Source organism: Corvus kubaryi, unplaced genomic scaffold (assembly GCF_017639235.1).
Source record: "Corvus kubaryi isolate FWS band 111438036 unplaced genomic scaffold, C.kubaryi_AGA036_p1.0 37265, whole genome shotgun sequence".
Taxonomy (NCBI): domain Eukaryota; kingdom Metazoa; phylum Chordata; class Aves; order Passeriformes; family Corvidae; genus Corvus; species Corvus kubaryi.
In genome coordinates, this window is record NW_024581080.1 from 3,124,149 (window position 1) to 3,140,139 (window position 15,991).

The 15,991-nt window shown below is 47.5% G+C and overlaps 1 protein-coding gene across 3 annotated transcripts in view; it reads right to left on the bottom strand.

Moving 5' to 3' along the window:
- The window catches only part of ZMAT4 (zinc finger matrin-type 4), a 48,116-nt gene that overhangs the window by 17,796 nt on the left and 14,329 nt on the right, over positions 1–15,991 (bottom strand). For 2 of the 3 annotated variants that reach the window (XM_042024942.1, XM_042024940.1), the window contains exons 2-3: positions 14,244–14,345; positions 3,243–3,332 (exon numbers count right to left, since the gene is read on the bottom strand). In XM_042024942.1, the coding sequence (XP_041880876.1) occupies positions 3,243–3,332; positions 14,244–14,345 (192 nt within the window). The remainder of the gene's footprint in view (positions 1–3,242; positions 3,333–14,243; positions 14,346–15,991) is intronic. The other variant, XM_042024941.1, reaches the window with a different exon arrangement.

Here is a 15,991-nt window from a genome sequence, read left to right on the forward strand (position 1 = left end):
TATGCCTTCTCATTTGTCAGAGGCTGTTTTACCTGAAACCAAAGAGGCTGGGGGAAGTCAATCCGGGTGTCTTTTTGTCACCCGCTGAATGACACCACGCTGACAGGATCGTGCAGGTGGTGAAATCACACGGTTGCTCACCCAGGATGCCTGAACTGGGGCACAGGGCTCTACACAGGGCAGGTGGCTGCTCCCTGGGGATGTTCTGCACCCATGTGCACCCACCCATCCCTTCTCACCACTGTCCAGCTCCCGGGGCTGAAACAGTGAACAGGCACTAACAGCTCCACTGAGCTTCTGTAAATCTACACGGCAGCTCCTTAACCCTGTGCTGCCAGACCCAGCCAAGGAATATTTCTACATTTTGTTTCTGCAGCTTTCTCCAGCCGATCCTGTCTCGCCAACCTTCACTACAATGCAGCACAAAAGCCACTGGCTTCATACAAACTGAAGCACAACAGAACACATCACTGGCTTGGAGTTAAAGCATCCATCTCCCAGCACTAACATCCCTTCTCTTCCCCCACTCCGTAGCTGTACCGAGCCAGCCTAATTTATAGGGCTTCTTTTTGTAATATTAGAAACTTCAAAACCAGTCTTGTATATTCAACAGAATTAACTTCAGTTATTTGGCTGCCTGTTGACAAGCTGCTAAAAGGCATAATTCTCACTCAGGGCCAGGCACTTGCAGTCCTTTGCTAGATGTTCCTTAAGAAATCCACAGGAAAAGTAAGGATTTTTGTTCCACAGAAACAAATCTGCTGTCTTCATTTCCTAGGTTTTACTAAGAAGAAAAGATAATACAAACCCTAGAACACAGCAATATAAACCACAGCATTAAAGTGCTGCAAAGTAACTTTAAAATTTGAATTAATTTTCAGTGCATGAAGGTGCTGCTGTTAAAGAGCTGCTTTCTGTACTGCTCCATAGGAAATTCAGGACATTTCCATTCTGGAGCCTGTTTTTCTCATGGGACGAGCAAAGAGCAAGTACCAGTTCATGGCTCTCTAAAGCTGAAACACTAAGTTTGGAGCCCCTTAGGCCTGAATATCCTGAGGAACAACCAGCCCTAAATGAAGTGCAAGAGGTGTGACAAGGTCAGCATGTGTCCCACGGCATCCTCTCCAGCAGAAACAGAGCTGCTGGCAGCCTGGAGAGGATGGGGTGACCCAGGATACCCCCCACCTGCCACTGCCCAGACGTGGTTCAGTGAGCATTTAAACCTGTCAGAGAATGAAGTCTTCCATTGCTAATTTCTTTCACTAAACCAATACCTAATGCTTTGGATAGAAACCTCTGGTTGGGTACAAAAGACAGTAAGAATGCTGGCCCTAAAACCAGGCGCTACACCTCAGTCTCAGGGTAGGTGCTGAAGATTTCAGTTGCAGCACATGGTAAAATCTGCCCCAGAAGCATTAAATGCTCTGATTTCCTCATTGCTTGAGGCCAAGCCTCCTGAGGCAGCTGCAGAGAGGCACAAGCCCTTGGCTCCACCACCCCCAGCACCACTTTGCAGGACACATGTTGCCTCAGCAATAGAATCTAGTATCATGCTACCTTCCCTCAAACCATTCATCCTCACTGTTATAAGCCCTTTCCTCTTTAAGGAAGACGAAGCTGTTTAAAGCAATTTACTATCTTACAGTACAAGTAGGACTAGAAGGGATTTGAAGGCTTTCCTCCCACCCCAAAAAAAGCACTTCGTATCACATCAGACATTTTCACCATGTCTGTTCTGGTCATAAACAGGGTTAAAAGCAGTGAGAATCAGGATTTAAACCTGATTTACCAATACTGGGACTTAAAGAAATAACTCCTGATTTCAGTAGGGCCCTGATACCTTCTCAGATTACTTTCAGTTGAAATGTCAGGCAGAAATTTAAAATCAAAGGTCAAGACATGAGGTTTTTCCCCTCCTCCACACCAAATTAAACCAATAATGAAGAGCACAACAATCGAGCTGTTATCCATTGGAAAAGTACTTGTATAAGCCTTCTACTTCTCACTCCAAAGGGCTAGTGGGTGTTTTGGGAACACAGTGTTTTTGCAATCCTCAAACAACAGCCAACCCCTCACTTCGCCTCACAGAAAGGTCAGGAAGCAGATGCTGTTTCCAATCCCATTGCACAGAGTATCCACAACTCCAGCCACCTCTCCCTCCTGCTGCCACCTGGCAGAAGGACAGGGTGTTAGTTCTGTGGTCAGCAGAACACCAACCCAATGGCATACAGCCATGTAACAGTTTTGATGAAAAAAGGCTAATATTCCCTTTTTAGTTGCAGATACTTCTACAGGAATTTAATTGGTTTTCACAGATTGTTTATAATGCTCATTAAAGTCGCTGTGCCATGACCTGAGTGACACTGCCGGGATTGGGCACTGCACATGCATGTGGTAGGGGTGTTACTGTGCAGCACTGGAGATGTCCTTAGAGATGTTCTGCTCTCTCTAAATGCAAAGGCTTGTATAATATCTGATCAGCAACAGGCCTACTTTGAGCTGTAAATGTTGGCAGATTTTCCCTGCTATATTTTTATAACACAAATAATTTTAGAATTTAGGTCTGGCCTAGCCTAGCATTCACCTAGAACATGAGGACACGTTAATCCACCCCCACTAGGGCTGCCCTTGGCAAAAGCATCAGCAAGCACAGAATTACATTCCTTCTCCATATTGCCCTTCACAAAAGCAGTCGGAAATAGTTCAACTTTGACTTATTTGAGGTCTGATTGGTTCTCTGTCCTCCATATCCATGCTGAGGTGCACATGCACCCTTGAGAGTGGTCTTGGAAGTTGGGTGAAGGGGTCTGACCCCAGTGACCCCAGTGCTGCTCCACACACAGCAAGCACAAAGGCCCTGCCAGCAGCACCCTGGAGTGGCCATCACCCCTCACCTGGAGGCACGAGCTTCCCGCAGGCATCACCCCTATCACCTGCCCCAATTGCTCACCAGCAAACCCAGCCATCACACTGAAATGGAGTAAGCCCTGAGTATTTGCTATCAGCATATTTTTTCCTATGAAAGAACATTCGAATAACTAAAACCACAATTACTGTTGCTGATGTACATAATAATTCTTGTGTAGTTTATTGAAAATTATTTCCAGTTATTCGCATTTCGGCTAATCTAAATGTTACCTCTGGGCACCTGATCATCTGTGGCTGTAACAGAGAGAATGTTGTAGCCCAGAGTCAAAGATTCACAAAGCAGCTGAATAAACAGGGACTTGGATTATACCCACATTTTCTGACCGGAGCTTTTTTGCCGGGCAGCCTCCATCGATGGGGTGAAGCATGTAATAGAGGCGGACTTTGCTGGCATGCTTCCGACTCTGGAATGCAAAAAGAAAAGAAAAAGGAGAACTGAAGTTACAAGGAGCAAGAGGCTCTGTTGCTGTGCTCACTACACCAACCCACAGTCAGATTTCATATCCCCTTGATGTATATATCCAACACCAGGGCAGAAAAGGGGAAAGGATCCGGGCGAGGAGCATTTGCACTTCTCAGAGTTTTCACAGAGCTCTGCACCCAGCTGAAATGAGTTATGGGATGAAACCTGCCATTAGCAGAAGAAGTGGTCCACCCTGGCCCCTCTCCAAGTCCCGCTGCCTGCAGGCCCTCCAAGACACAGCAAGGATCAGACGGCGAGGGAAGGACAGCATTTGTTATCAGACCATTTCCATGGTCAGATTGAAAGATGGGGGTTACTGAGCTTCAGCCAGAGATACAACAGCATCCTGAGGTGTCAGAGGCACACACACAAACCAAATTCACAGCTCCTATGCTTCTAGAACGATAAAATGTAAGAGGGGTAAAAAAATCTCCCATGAGGGAGACACGAGCAGGTTTCACGCTGCCTTTGGGCACAGCTGGAGTTCACTGGCAGGTGGGGTTAGAAGAGACAGGAGATCCCCTGGTGACCCCAGCAGCAGCAGCCAAAGCAAATCCTTGGGACTTGCAAGACTTAAAGGAAGATTTTAAAGCTCCTACAGCAGGAGTACAGACATAAACCTTCAAAACCCTGACTTACATCAGGTCTTGTCTTCCAGCATATGCAGGGGGGAAAAGCCTGCAGCCACAAAGTACCTGCACCCAGCACATGGGCAGCAGACACATGGGGAGCTGCTACCATGCAAATGTTTCCTTTGAATCACCCTTTCCAACTGCCCCACAGAACAACAGTTCTAATGTTATAATTTCAGATCACAGAGCTGCAATTTAAAAATATTAAATTATCATTAGCATGTTCTGGAACATTCTTTTTCCTGTGGTATAAACTTGGAGCTAAATTTGCAGGAAGCTATATTTGTATTCACATGCAGAAATGTGACTGTGCAATAATTTTTTCCACAGAGCAAATCAGTCAAGATAAATAATGTCAAATATCTGTCCCCAGCTTGTCTTCCTGCTGCATTTAGCAAATGTGCCATGGTCAGGGTGAAGTGCAGGAAACCCCAAAGCTCCAGCTACCACATGAGCAACCCAGACAGCAACTGCATAATTAGAAAATGACAAAATGAATGTTTGAAATGCACAGGACAGAGGTGCAACGCCACTCCTGGTGCTTGGCCGCAGTCCCAACTTCCTGCCTGAAGCGACGCTTGGCGGGTCCCTCGCACCACACAAGGCCAGTCAAACATATTGTAAAGGCAATGTGGCCAGAGTTTTTCAGCTGAATTTCTTCCCTGAGCATTGACACCCCGCAGAGCAGTCAGCCTCCCTCGAGTCATCCTCCCCATAGTCACGAGGCTCTTCCCTCGGTTGAGTTCATCCAGCACGTCATGATGCCCACGCGCACACAGCCACAGCCTGCTCAGTTTAGAGGGTAAAAAATTTGGGAGGGGTTGCTGGGTGTGTGTAATCTGCAAAGATGTTAAGAGGAATAATTTTTACGATTCTGCTCTGTGGAGCTCAGCTGGACCATAAATGATGCCCAAATGTCAGTTAAAAGACAGCGAAGCTTCAGCCTTCTGTAAAACACCTCTCACCTTTCTTGACACATTTGTTTGGATTTGTGAAAGCCAAGACAAAGAAATAACTTATGTTTGGCGTAATTTAAAACTACACAGCTCCTTACGCAACCTTATTATCTTACGGTCATAAAAGCGGAGCTTAAAATCATCCCTGGCCTCCGCACGCATGTGGTGAGCATCTCCTTCCCTCTGAGGAGCAGAGGAAGCACAGCCCATTTGTCATCCATTTTATCTCTGGCATTTTCTACATTTACATGTGTATTTATCATCCCAACACCCCAGCAGGAGCACGGCAGGAGCACAGTGATTATTCTTAGCGTGCTGCTCACAAACAGCACTGCGGGTTATCCTCTCCCTACTGAAAATCTGCAGCTTCAAGGCACAAGGAGGGCAAGTGCCAGACACACGGGGGGCCAAAGGAAGAACCACGAACAGGAGCCAGAAAACTGGGATAAACTGGGATTAGGCCACCTCCAGCCCCCATTTTGATCCATCTCACCACATGCGCAAGCCTCAGGAAAGACAAAACCACACCTGTAAATCCTCAGTCCGGAACGAGCACACTGCCTTGTTGGAAGCACCTCCAACAGCCACCACAACCTCATTTTGGGTGCAATAAGGGTGTTTCTGTGCCCATGAGTATTTCTTTTGTAGCTGTACAAAGTGTTATGCCAAAGGCATTTTTACTTTCCTGTCTAGTGGGAGCAGCACCTTTCAAAGGCACTAAGTCTGGTTTAATACTGCAGGCTTGAAAACCAGCCCTGACCATGCAGGGAGCTCCAACAGAGTCTGTTTTCACACAGCTGCTGCAGAGCTCTGCATTGCAAGCTCATTTGCTACTGTAAGGCTCATCAATAAAAGTAAATAAATGGATCATTTCTATCTCTATCAAATCTACTCTAATACAGAAGATCGTGGCAGAGACAGCAAAGTTCTGGCAATTCAACCCCAAAACATAGAAGGGCAAAGCAGAGCTAAATTGTGCTATGAAATGCAATTTGATATTGCATAAATCAGGTTTTGCAGCACACTCTGCCTGGAGCAAGCGGCGAGAGCAGGCAGTGAAGTCTCTGCGGGAGCAGTGGCAGCTGGCAGGGCCCTGGGAGCTGTGGATGGGGCTGGTTTGGGACATGCAGCCCTGTTGGCCCTGTTTGATGGAGGAGCTTCTCATCCCTTCTCTGTGGATTTACTAACAGCTCTGGGGAGGACTGACCCATCTCCCTTCACACGGCCAGAAGTTGCCAGCTGAGGCATTATAGCCCGGGGCTTGCCAGGTCACACAGACACCCAGATCCTCCCTTCCCTGCGTTTGTCCGGGGGTCTGGGAGAGGAGTCCTCTCACCAGCTGCATGAGCTCAGGCACCCCACCACGGCCCCAGAACGGCTCCCACTTCACGTCACTGATTCAAGCTGACCTGGCAGTCTAAAGCACTTTGCTTGTAGAGGGCCTTCTTCCCATCTCCCGTCATCAGGTTCGCATCAACTATCTCTGCAGCTTCCCTCAGGCTGTGCTAGCATATAATCTCATTTCCCAATTCCCCATATATCCCTTCATCAATCCTTGCTCCCTCCTGTGCTGGCAGCTTTATGGTTTTGGGCAGTTTACCTTTCCTCTCCTGCTCCTCCTTCTCTGTGACCTCTTCTCCAGCCAAAGGCCAGGGACCCCCACACTGGAGAGCACGTGGCTGCACCAAGTACCAGCAGAGACATAGGTGCAAGATGAAGGAAGGAACCACCACGGCAGCCCAAATGGCTGCAGCTTCTGTCTGTAATGAATTATTCTTCAGAAGGCCATTGGTTGGGTTTTAATGCTTTTAGCGCACATTGTGTTGATTTTTTTGTGTGCTGGCAATTTCTTAATTAAATTGCCATGCAACATGCAGTCACATGATTATATCAATTTTATTATCTGTATTGGCCCTACTTGTAATCTCATCAAAAGAGAGAAAGTTATTTTGGCTGGCCCAGTTCTCCAAACCTTGAGCAGAAACCCAGTTACATCGTTCTCCAGCCCCTTTCCTGAGCATGCTGTGCCCAGGAGTTGTGCCAAGCTGGACGGCTCCGGCTCCCCGCACGGGACCCCCGGCACTGCCGTGCTTGCTTCCTCCTGGAAACTTCCTCCACTTCCCCACACCCACAGAGGGTGAGCAGTGACAGTGCACAGCATGTGGCCAGTGCCCTTCAAGCACCCACTTGTGAATTACTGGACCTGCTGACCTAAACGACATCATTCTGGAATTTGTAATCGCTGCCTAACAACCTTCCAAATTTCTACTGGAATAGAACCAATCTATTCCTTCCTCTATGATATAACAACATCCTCTGCATTTTTTAAATAGACAAGAGAAGTATTTTCAGCAAATGCCTTCCCTTTTCTGCCTCTACTACCCACACAGCAAACACTGTCAAGATCCCTGTGGCTCGCTGCAGAGCTGAACTCCCGGCTGTTATTCCAGACACTGCTGGATGCCAATGTCCTTTTTCTCCCTTTGTAATTTTTGAAAAGCCTCATTTATAATTTATGGTCGTCTCTATCAACTTCCCCTTTTTCCTCCATGAGTTAATTTTTTAAAAAGTGTCTACTCATGCTTTTGCCTTCCTGGGCAAAAAGATATGTGTCTGCAATTCCCAAGTGCTCAGCTGAATTCTCACCCCCATTAAACCAGCTGCTACAAAGCAACAGGAAGGCACGATATTGGTTTGGACATTGATTTGTTTACACATCAAGGCAACTACTGAGGATCTGTTCAGCCAAGCAACCACTAGCTCCACTTCCTTACATCTGTGATCATTCCACCTGGCTTGCCAGGCTGACTCCAAGTGGAGATCCTGAGCATGAATTTTCTGTCTCAGGAATCACCATTGTGATCTTTAGCTTTACTGCTTCCTATATTGGTTTTGACTGCAGCCAAAGTATCTCTTGTCCAACACACTGCTGGGTGCCCTGTGGAGAGGAAGCAACTCTTCTCAGAGGCTGTTTCCAGAGCAGCATGGCAGGAGCAGCCGGGCTCAGCACCTGGCTCACGTGGTGCTGCTGCTCACAGACCTGCACCCCACACCCGGGGCTACCACAGACACCTGCTCCTCCCCAAACCCACTGGCAGTCCCTTCTAACATCACTCCCTCACATTCCTTCTGCAGGTGGATCTTACATCTACACTAATGCAACCATGCATTTCCTTCTCCGTTGGTATTAAGGGATTTTTCCAAGCAATGTACCTCCCTGAGCAACCTGATTGAGCTGAAGGTGCTCCTGCTCTTGGCAGGGGTTGGACGAGACCTTTAAAGGTCTCTTCCAACCCAACCCATCCTACGATTCTGTAAACATGTCAAGGGAAAGGGGATGCAGGGACAGAGCGAGCAGGCTGGGAACTTCTGAAACGTGCTCCACACAGCAAGCTAAATTCTCGCTGCTCACCTGCAGCTGCAGCTCAGGTCCCTCATCTCGGACCACACTGCTGCTGGATACCGATGTTCGAGGTGTGGGTGGGCTTCACTGCTGGTACAGCCCCACCATCCCAGTACCAGGTAGGCAACAGAAGAGTTAATGTCTGCTGTGCATGTGAGCTGCCCAGCACCAGCTCCGCAGCATGGCAGCACCAGCAGCAATGCTGTTGCTCCCATTCCATCGTCACTGTCTGAGACAAATCCCTGTTACAGCGCGTCAGTGCCAGTCACTCCTGAGAGCCCGTCAGCCCCGAGCGCACGGGGGCGGGTCTGTCACAACACACGATAAGAACTAAAGACTCTGCTTTCAAACACCAAGAACCCCAATCCAAACATGGGTTGCAAGTTTAAAATATTAAAGACAAGCAAGAGTGAATACCCTGAACAAAGAGGTGCCCTCCTGCGCAGCAGGATCAGGAAGGGAATGCTGCTGCAGGAACTTGCCTCCCGGGGACACTGGCCAGGGTGAGCCAGTGCAACCTTTCTTTGTTTTCATTCCATGTAGCTTTAATGTGACATCCCTTATGCCTCTCCATTACTGCTAACCCTGGGGTCCCATTTTCCCAGTGTGTTTTATGGCTGCTCTGGAAAGGCCTTTTAACTTCAGCTATTTTTAGACAGCAATAGGCCTCTGTGCAGAGGTACCTGGGAAGGGAGCTGTGCACAGGGTTTCATCTGCTCTGCTGTTGCTGCTGTTTAGCAATAGATTTTGACACTGGGAGTGCATTAAAAATAATGTTCAGCCATTAATGTTGACAACAGAGCAGTAACATAGAGCCTTGTAAAGTCCCATCCCATCTCCACTGGTTCCCACAGCCCACCGTGATGCAGCAGCTGCTGCTGCCCTGTGTGCAGGAAGAAAGCTCGAGCCTTGTGCCCTAAAACACTGGCACCCACCTATCTCCCTCATCTGCAATGGGTGGCCACATTTACCTCAACATATTTTAACTGGGGCTGTTACCATGACACAAACTGCCCAGGAATATCCGCAGCAGGCCTGCATGTGCACACAAGAGAACAAAGCAGCACATTCATCATCTCTGCAACACAAATACGCTCTCTTTAGCTTTTTCTCCTCAAGCCAAGGTTCTTCTATCGAACAGCAGCATGATCTGCAGGGTAACAGTAATGTTTGAGCAGCCACCAAAAACCGTGAATACCACAGCAGAGCAGATTCCAGCAGTGGTGGGGACATGGGAATAATGGGTAGGATGTCCCCTCCTCCTTCATCCTCTGAAGGATTTACATGCTACTGCCACCAAAGCAAGACACAACACGGCAGGTGAGCAGCAACAGTGGCAAAACATACGAGAGAGATCATGGCCAGCAAACATCACTTTCCCTTCCATGATCACTGACAGCAGAAGAACCTGACACACAACAGCCCTGTGCAGCCTTTATTTTCAGCTAAAGCACATCCTTTCCACTCCTCCATCCTGGAAATGCCTGCAGCATCTCACACAGGGAGCTGGGAGTAGAAACATAACATTCCAGCTCCTTGCTTTCTAGCATAGCATTTATTTTGTTAAATAGAGTATGTGCTCTTGCAGCACATTAATATTTCAGACACAGGATTGCCTTTCTGAGCACACACATCTTGATCCTTAAGGCACTGATGTGCCAATAGTAAACAATGTTTATTATTCCTTCAGACAAGCCATCGCTTCATGCCGTTTGCAGCCAAGGACAGCCCAACTGGAAGCAGATTAACCCCAGCACCACTCCAGCCCGTGCAGACAAGGAGTATTGATGAGGCTGTCGATATCGCTTGCCTGCTTCGCTCTGGAGACAGAGTGAGAAATTCCAAAGCACACTCAGCTCCAGAGAGGAGTCAAAGGGCATGGCACTGGATTTGTTCTCCCCAGTTTCCTCTGCGTTAGAATTTTAATACACTTTGCCGCTGCCCTCCCCTGCTGCTCCACCACAAGCATTCAAGCAGCATTCCCTCATCCCATAAGGTGAGCCGACGCTTGCACGGCCCCCTCCTGGGCTGCTCTTCCTCCAGATCTGGCATCTTCCTTCATTTTAAATGGAAAAGCAAAGCACTATCTGAACACCTGAAGCAATAAAGATTATGGAGAAAATGGAGAAAAGCATTGCAGCAGCTTGAGGAGCAAATGTGGTGATGAAAGTGCAGCTCAGGGTGAAATCTGAGAGCAACTTTGTATATGAGGTAATTTTCCTGCAGGATTTTCAAGGGGAAACATGAAAATAAATGGTAACATCTTCCTAATGGCTGTGAACACTTCTACATAGAGATGAGGACTCAGAGCTAACTAAGAAACCTTAGCTCTCTTTGTTTTAGCTTTTTAATTTACAGAGCAGGTCACCAAAGTGATTAATACAACCTCTCTCAAAGACAGAGTTGGAAGGAAGTGTTCAATTATAGGTGATCCAGAGAGAATCCAGCAGCAAAGAGGCTTCCAGCTCCAGAGGGAGGAAAGATGCAGAGATACAGAAAAGAAAAAATCAATTTCTGGGGCACAGACTTCCAATGGCACTGCAGCAAGTGCGGCACACTGTCGCCCCTTGCAACTGACAGTGGAGCACGAGGTGGGAAATACCCTCCCCGCACTGGCCATCACCCCATGTCTGGCCACCACCCCCCTGGCACCCAGCCACCACCTGCAGCGTGTGGATTCTTCATCCAAACAGCCACCCTGCTCCCTTTTGTTCCCTCCAAGGAGGAAAGGGTGGGTAGCCAGGGTACCTCAGGGACACTCGGCATGTCACAGCAGCACCGTGAATGTCACCCAGGGACTCAGGCATCCGTACTTCACTGCTTTATTCCAGAAGCAGAAACGGGAAGAGAGTTTTCTGATACTTCAGGGGACAAATTAAGATATTAATTTGCTTTAAGAATTAAAATATGCAAATGCACAGTCTTTTGGGCATCAACACCAACCAGTAATATTTGTCTCATCTCCTACTCACGGCTGCACAAAAGCTGCCCAGCATCACCCCCTTGAGACACTCGACACCGCAGTGTGCATTGAGCTCGTTAAGGCATTTCCTCATTCAGGAACGTCATTACAAGTCAATATCCCAAGGCAGCTACTGGGCTCAGCTCTGTCCTGGGGTGAACCCTGGAGAGGAGGGCAGGACCTGGCAGTTTCACCAGGATGGGAAGGAGAGCCAGGGCGCATCAGACACATCAGACAAAGCCAGAAACACAGTTGCACAAAGCACATGTAAAAAAGGCAGTATTTGCTGTATGTCAAGTCAGAAGCAAAAATATGCTGCAAACACTCTGATCCTTTTGCCATTTTTCCACTACACTTGCCCTTGGAAATAATATCGCTTAATACTGCGTGACTGACATAAAATCATTTTTCATTCCTGGCAAAGTAGCACAGAAGGAAAGTTATTGGTTGGTGATTTGGAGAAGGAGATGAGACAGCGATTGGAACTGACTATTCCTGTTTGGCAAGATAAAAACGTCCCCCTTTCATAGGCTGTTTCCCTCTATTTTCTTACAGAGAAATGTCTTATTTTGCATGCACAGAGAGCCAAGATCCCAGTCCCTGGCACACAGGCTGTAGAGCTCACTTGACTGCGCTAGCAAGGCAGTGGATCAATTCCCTTTCTCTCCAGGCTCGCTCAGGAAGGATAAGGATGCTGCTGACCAAAACAAACCCAGACAGAGCCCTGGCACCCACCATCCCCGGCTGCACCATCACCAAGGGTCCTCAGCGCCCATGGGAAGCTGGGGTGACCACCCCCAGGACTCCTGAAAACTGATTTGCAGAAAATTTAGTCTTCTGAAGTTGATACTTCCTTTATGAAAAGAATCAGTTTTTAACTATAGAACACTTTTTAAAAGTAAGAAGGAAAAAAAAGAAAGGTGTGAAAATGGTGACCAGCTACTTTGATAATTAGAAAGAAGCAGTGAATTTTACACTCTTACTATTAACTAATGGCCTGCAGCAAGGGCTGGCAGCCTCAGGCAGGATGGAGCCCCCAGCTTCACCTCCCCAGAAAACCTCAGGGGATGTTTTTAGCCTCTCACCGTGCCTGGGGGCTCTTGGGACCAGGGTCCCAGAAGGTTACCAGGAGAATGAGCATCATGCTCAGGAGTAGTGACCAAAACAGATGCCCTAAAGGGACACTGCTCCCTGTCGAGAGCAGCAAAGTGTGGCACAGCCACGGGGCAGGGGCACTCCCAGCCTATGGGCCACCAGAGGGGATCCTAACTAGCCTTTACAGCTCACTCACTCCATGCCTCTGCTCTGTGTTATGCAACCCACCAGCAAGGTTTGGAAATGACATTATTGTGCCGAACGTCTACAGCGTCTGCTGGGATTTCACAGCGGATGACAAACGAGCACAACACCTCGTACTAAAATATACAACAGAAAACAGTGTTGTTTTCCACATTTCAAAAACATCTGCTATGAATTAATGATTCAGCTCATACCTACAATGACAGGCGCAGAGGAGGCAAGATTGGCTGAGCACCCTGTGGCTCACCAGGCGCTGCTCCTCTTTCTGCAGCAATGCTCCTGCCTCCTGTAGACAAAATTTGGCATCTGCAGTGCCCAGTATCAAGATCCAGAAGGTGTCCCTAAAACTGCAGCCTTCAGCTTCACAGAGTTGCCAGGGTTCCCTGCTGCACACAGAGGGCAGCCAGAGGAGCAGCTACAGAGGAGCTCCTGAGAAATTCACCAAAACAGACATGTAAAGTGCCCTACAAGCAAATGTGCATTCTTGTTCCCATTGTTAATTAATGCAGCACAGTATCCTCAGATCATGTACATTAAGCTTCCCGTACATTCTCCACTGGCCACACACGTCTCCCTCGTGTATCAACTGCAAAACGCTCGAGTCAAGCAAATGCTTGGGATAAGTTCATCTTCTAGGTCCCTGTGCACAAACTCTGCACCTGTTGGAACTTTGCAGACACTGGTAGTCTCCGTGCAACCAAAACCAGGAGCAAAACACACCTCACATGAGTGCAGAAGTCCCTCACCCCCCGGCTTGTCACACAGAATCACAGAACCATTTAGGTTGGAGAAGATCTCCAAGACCATCAAATCAAACCAATTATTCCATATTATCTCCATATTATATATGATGACTATACAGAATTAATATATTCTCTATATACACACTACGTAATATAGATAATGCAGACATGCATCACTTCTGGAGTCCTCCAGGACAGGCTGGACCATCTCACATGCCCCCAGGGGAGGACAGTCCCTCGTGCACAGCCACCACACAGTGATCCTGCACCTCTTCTGCAGCTGAACCTGAAAATCTCCGTTCTCCCATCGGGTGAACACCAAGAGTCCCTCACTGTGGCAGGATCTACACCCAGGCAGTGGGTTTCCTTTCCTGAAGGATTTTACAGCACCATACCCCTCCATAATTTCCTCCTTGTTTAATAGAAATGTATGTAAGTTTGTTTTGAAGATATGCAGTGCTGTTAATTGCTGTTCTAACATGTCTCTAATAATCCATCCTTTCTAATTATTCATTGCTTGCTACCTCTTAAGTGCTTAAATACATCCACAAATTCTAATCTGTTCTCTGCACAATCAGTGATTCCTACTCAGCAAACCACAGTGCAGCACATTTAATACAACCTGAGCTTGTTTTGCTGCACTCTTAATTGCTGTCCTTGCTAACTGTGTTTCTTTCAGTCCTGATCAAATTGCAGGCTGACTTGGCAAAAACAGAAGAAAAAGCCAGACACGCAGCAGACACCGCTGCAGTGACATCACTGACAGAGCAAGATGCCACCAGTAAAAACAGTTCTTCGAATCCTGAGTCTTCAGAGCAGAACTGCAATGGTGGAGGGACAGACCAAGAACATCCTACCTCATAATGGGCCACGCGCTGGGACTCAGAGATCAGCTGAGCACTGCACACCTTGCAGTAACTTTCAGTGAACAATTCCTGGTCGATGTCAGAGGATTTCATCTGTTCATGAGATGAGAGAAGAGACAAGAAGCAGAGTCAGTTACAGAAAGCAGGCAGATGTGTCTGACAAGGCTCCTACAGAGCCAAGGGCAAGGCAACACTTGAGCCGAGCAGTTCTTGTCACCATGAGGGAATGAAACCAATGTTACACAGGTGCAAATGTGACACAGAGACAGTCCCCACCACATCCCCAATACCTCCCATTCAGAGTCCCCAGGTTAATGCACCAAGAGCCCATGTCAAGTGTTTATTCCTCACCCTGGGCAGTTCCTGGGCACTGCTGGGGACCAGAGTGTGCCCCCTTCTCTGCTGCAGTGGAAGCAGTCGGACACAAGAGGCCAGGTGTGCCCAAGCAACACCCGTCCTCTGAATGCCTTCGGCCACAGATGCAGCACAGGTTCCATGGCATGGCTGTCCTGCCATGACATCCATCTGTGAGCTACTTGGGAACAGCTGTTCTTCATTACCTTTCCTATCTAGAAACATCATGCACAGAACCAGCTGTAGCAGAGATCACCCATGGCTCAAAACATGCTCTTATGTTACACAACATAAAAGAGCTTATAAAGACTTTTATAGAGAAGGCAAACAGCATCACAACCTAGAGGAAGGTGGTTTTAAGCTGGAAGAGCACTCTTCTGTATTTCTCAATTTAGATGTGGAAGAAAATTGTTTGGATGATTTACTGGGCTGTGCTGTTCTCCAGAAGCTGGTTAAATATTTATGTGTTCCCCAGAACTTTCTATGAGGACACTTGCACCTTTAAAACCAACTTGCTGAGCACCCTGATTCACAGGAACACGTTGCTCCTCTGTTCGTAGCCTCCTCCTTGTGCCACTGCAGGTATACAGCTCTGAACTCACAATCAAGGGGTGTATCAGGAAGGTTGAGGCTTAAAACAGACTGAACCCAAGCAGAGCCAGAAAACAACAGAAGCAGCTACATAGGGAGAATATTTAAAACCAATCCCTATGCAAAGAGGGAAAAGAGAGGCTAGTGCCTTCTAATGCCAAGATAAAATCTATTCATTCACAATCAAAGCAAACCTGAACATAATGAAGACTGATAACATAGGTTTTATAGAGTTCATTCCACTGATTGGGAAGAAAAATAACATGGAAATGAACAGGCTATGAGATCTCATTAGCAGACAAAGTCGGGTGGAGAAAGGCTGGTCAGTGCTGGGCTGTGCAGCGGAGCTGGACGTGGTTGTGCCAAATCCCCAGTGTCCTGCCATCCCACGGTTACTGTGGTCCCTGCATATTTGATGAAAACAAGCAGCTGAGCTGACACCAGAAACTGCCAGCCTGGAGAGACCAGCTGGCCCGAGCTTCAGGAAAGGTTTGCTCAGGTGTTCTGGTTTACCAGACAAAAGACAAATCTCAAAGCTCCTCTGCTGCTGCGCTTGCTCTTTGTTTGATTCTGCAAAGACATTTGCTTGTTTTCTCTTGCTATCTGCCTAGTTTTAATCCTCATTTACTCTGTCCAGAGAGATATTGCATTGAGAAACTTTCAAAGACACCAAAAGACCCTTTTAGGAATACAAGAAGTGTTGCAAAATTGCATCAGAGGCAAAACAAAGTGGGAGGAAGAAATCTCACTTAACTCCAACAGATTGACACAAAGGAAACCAAAGAATCTCATTA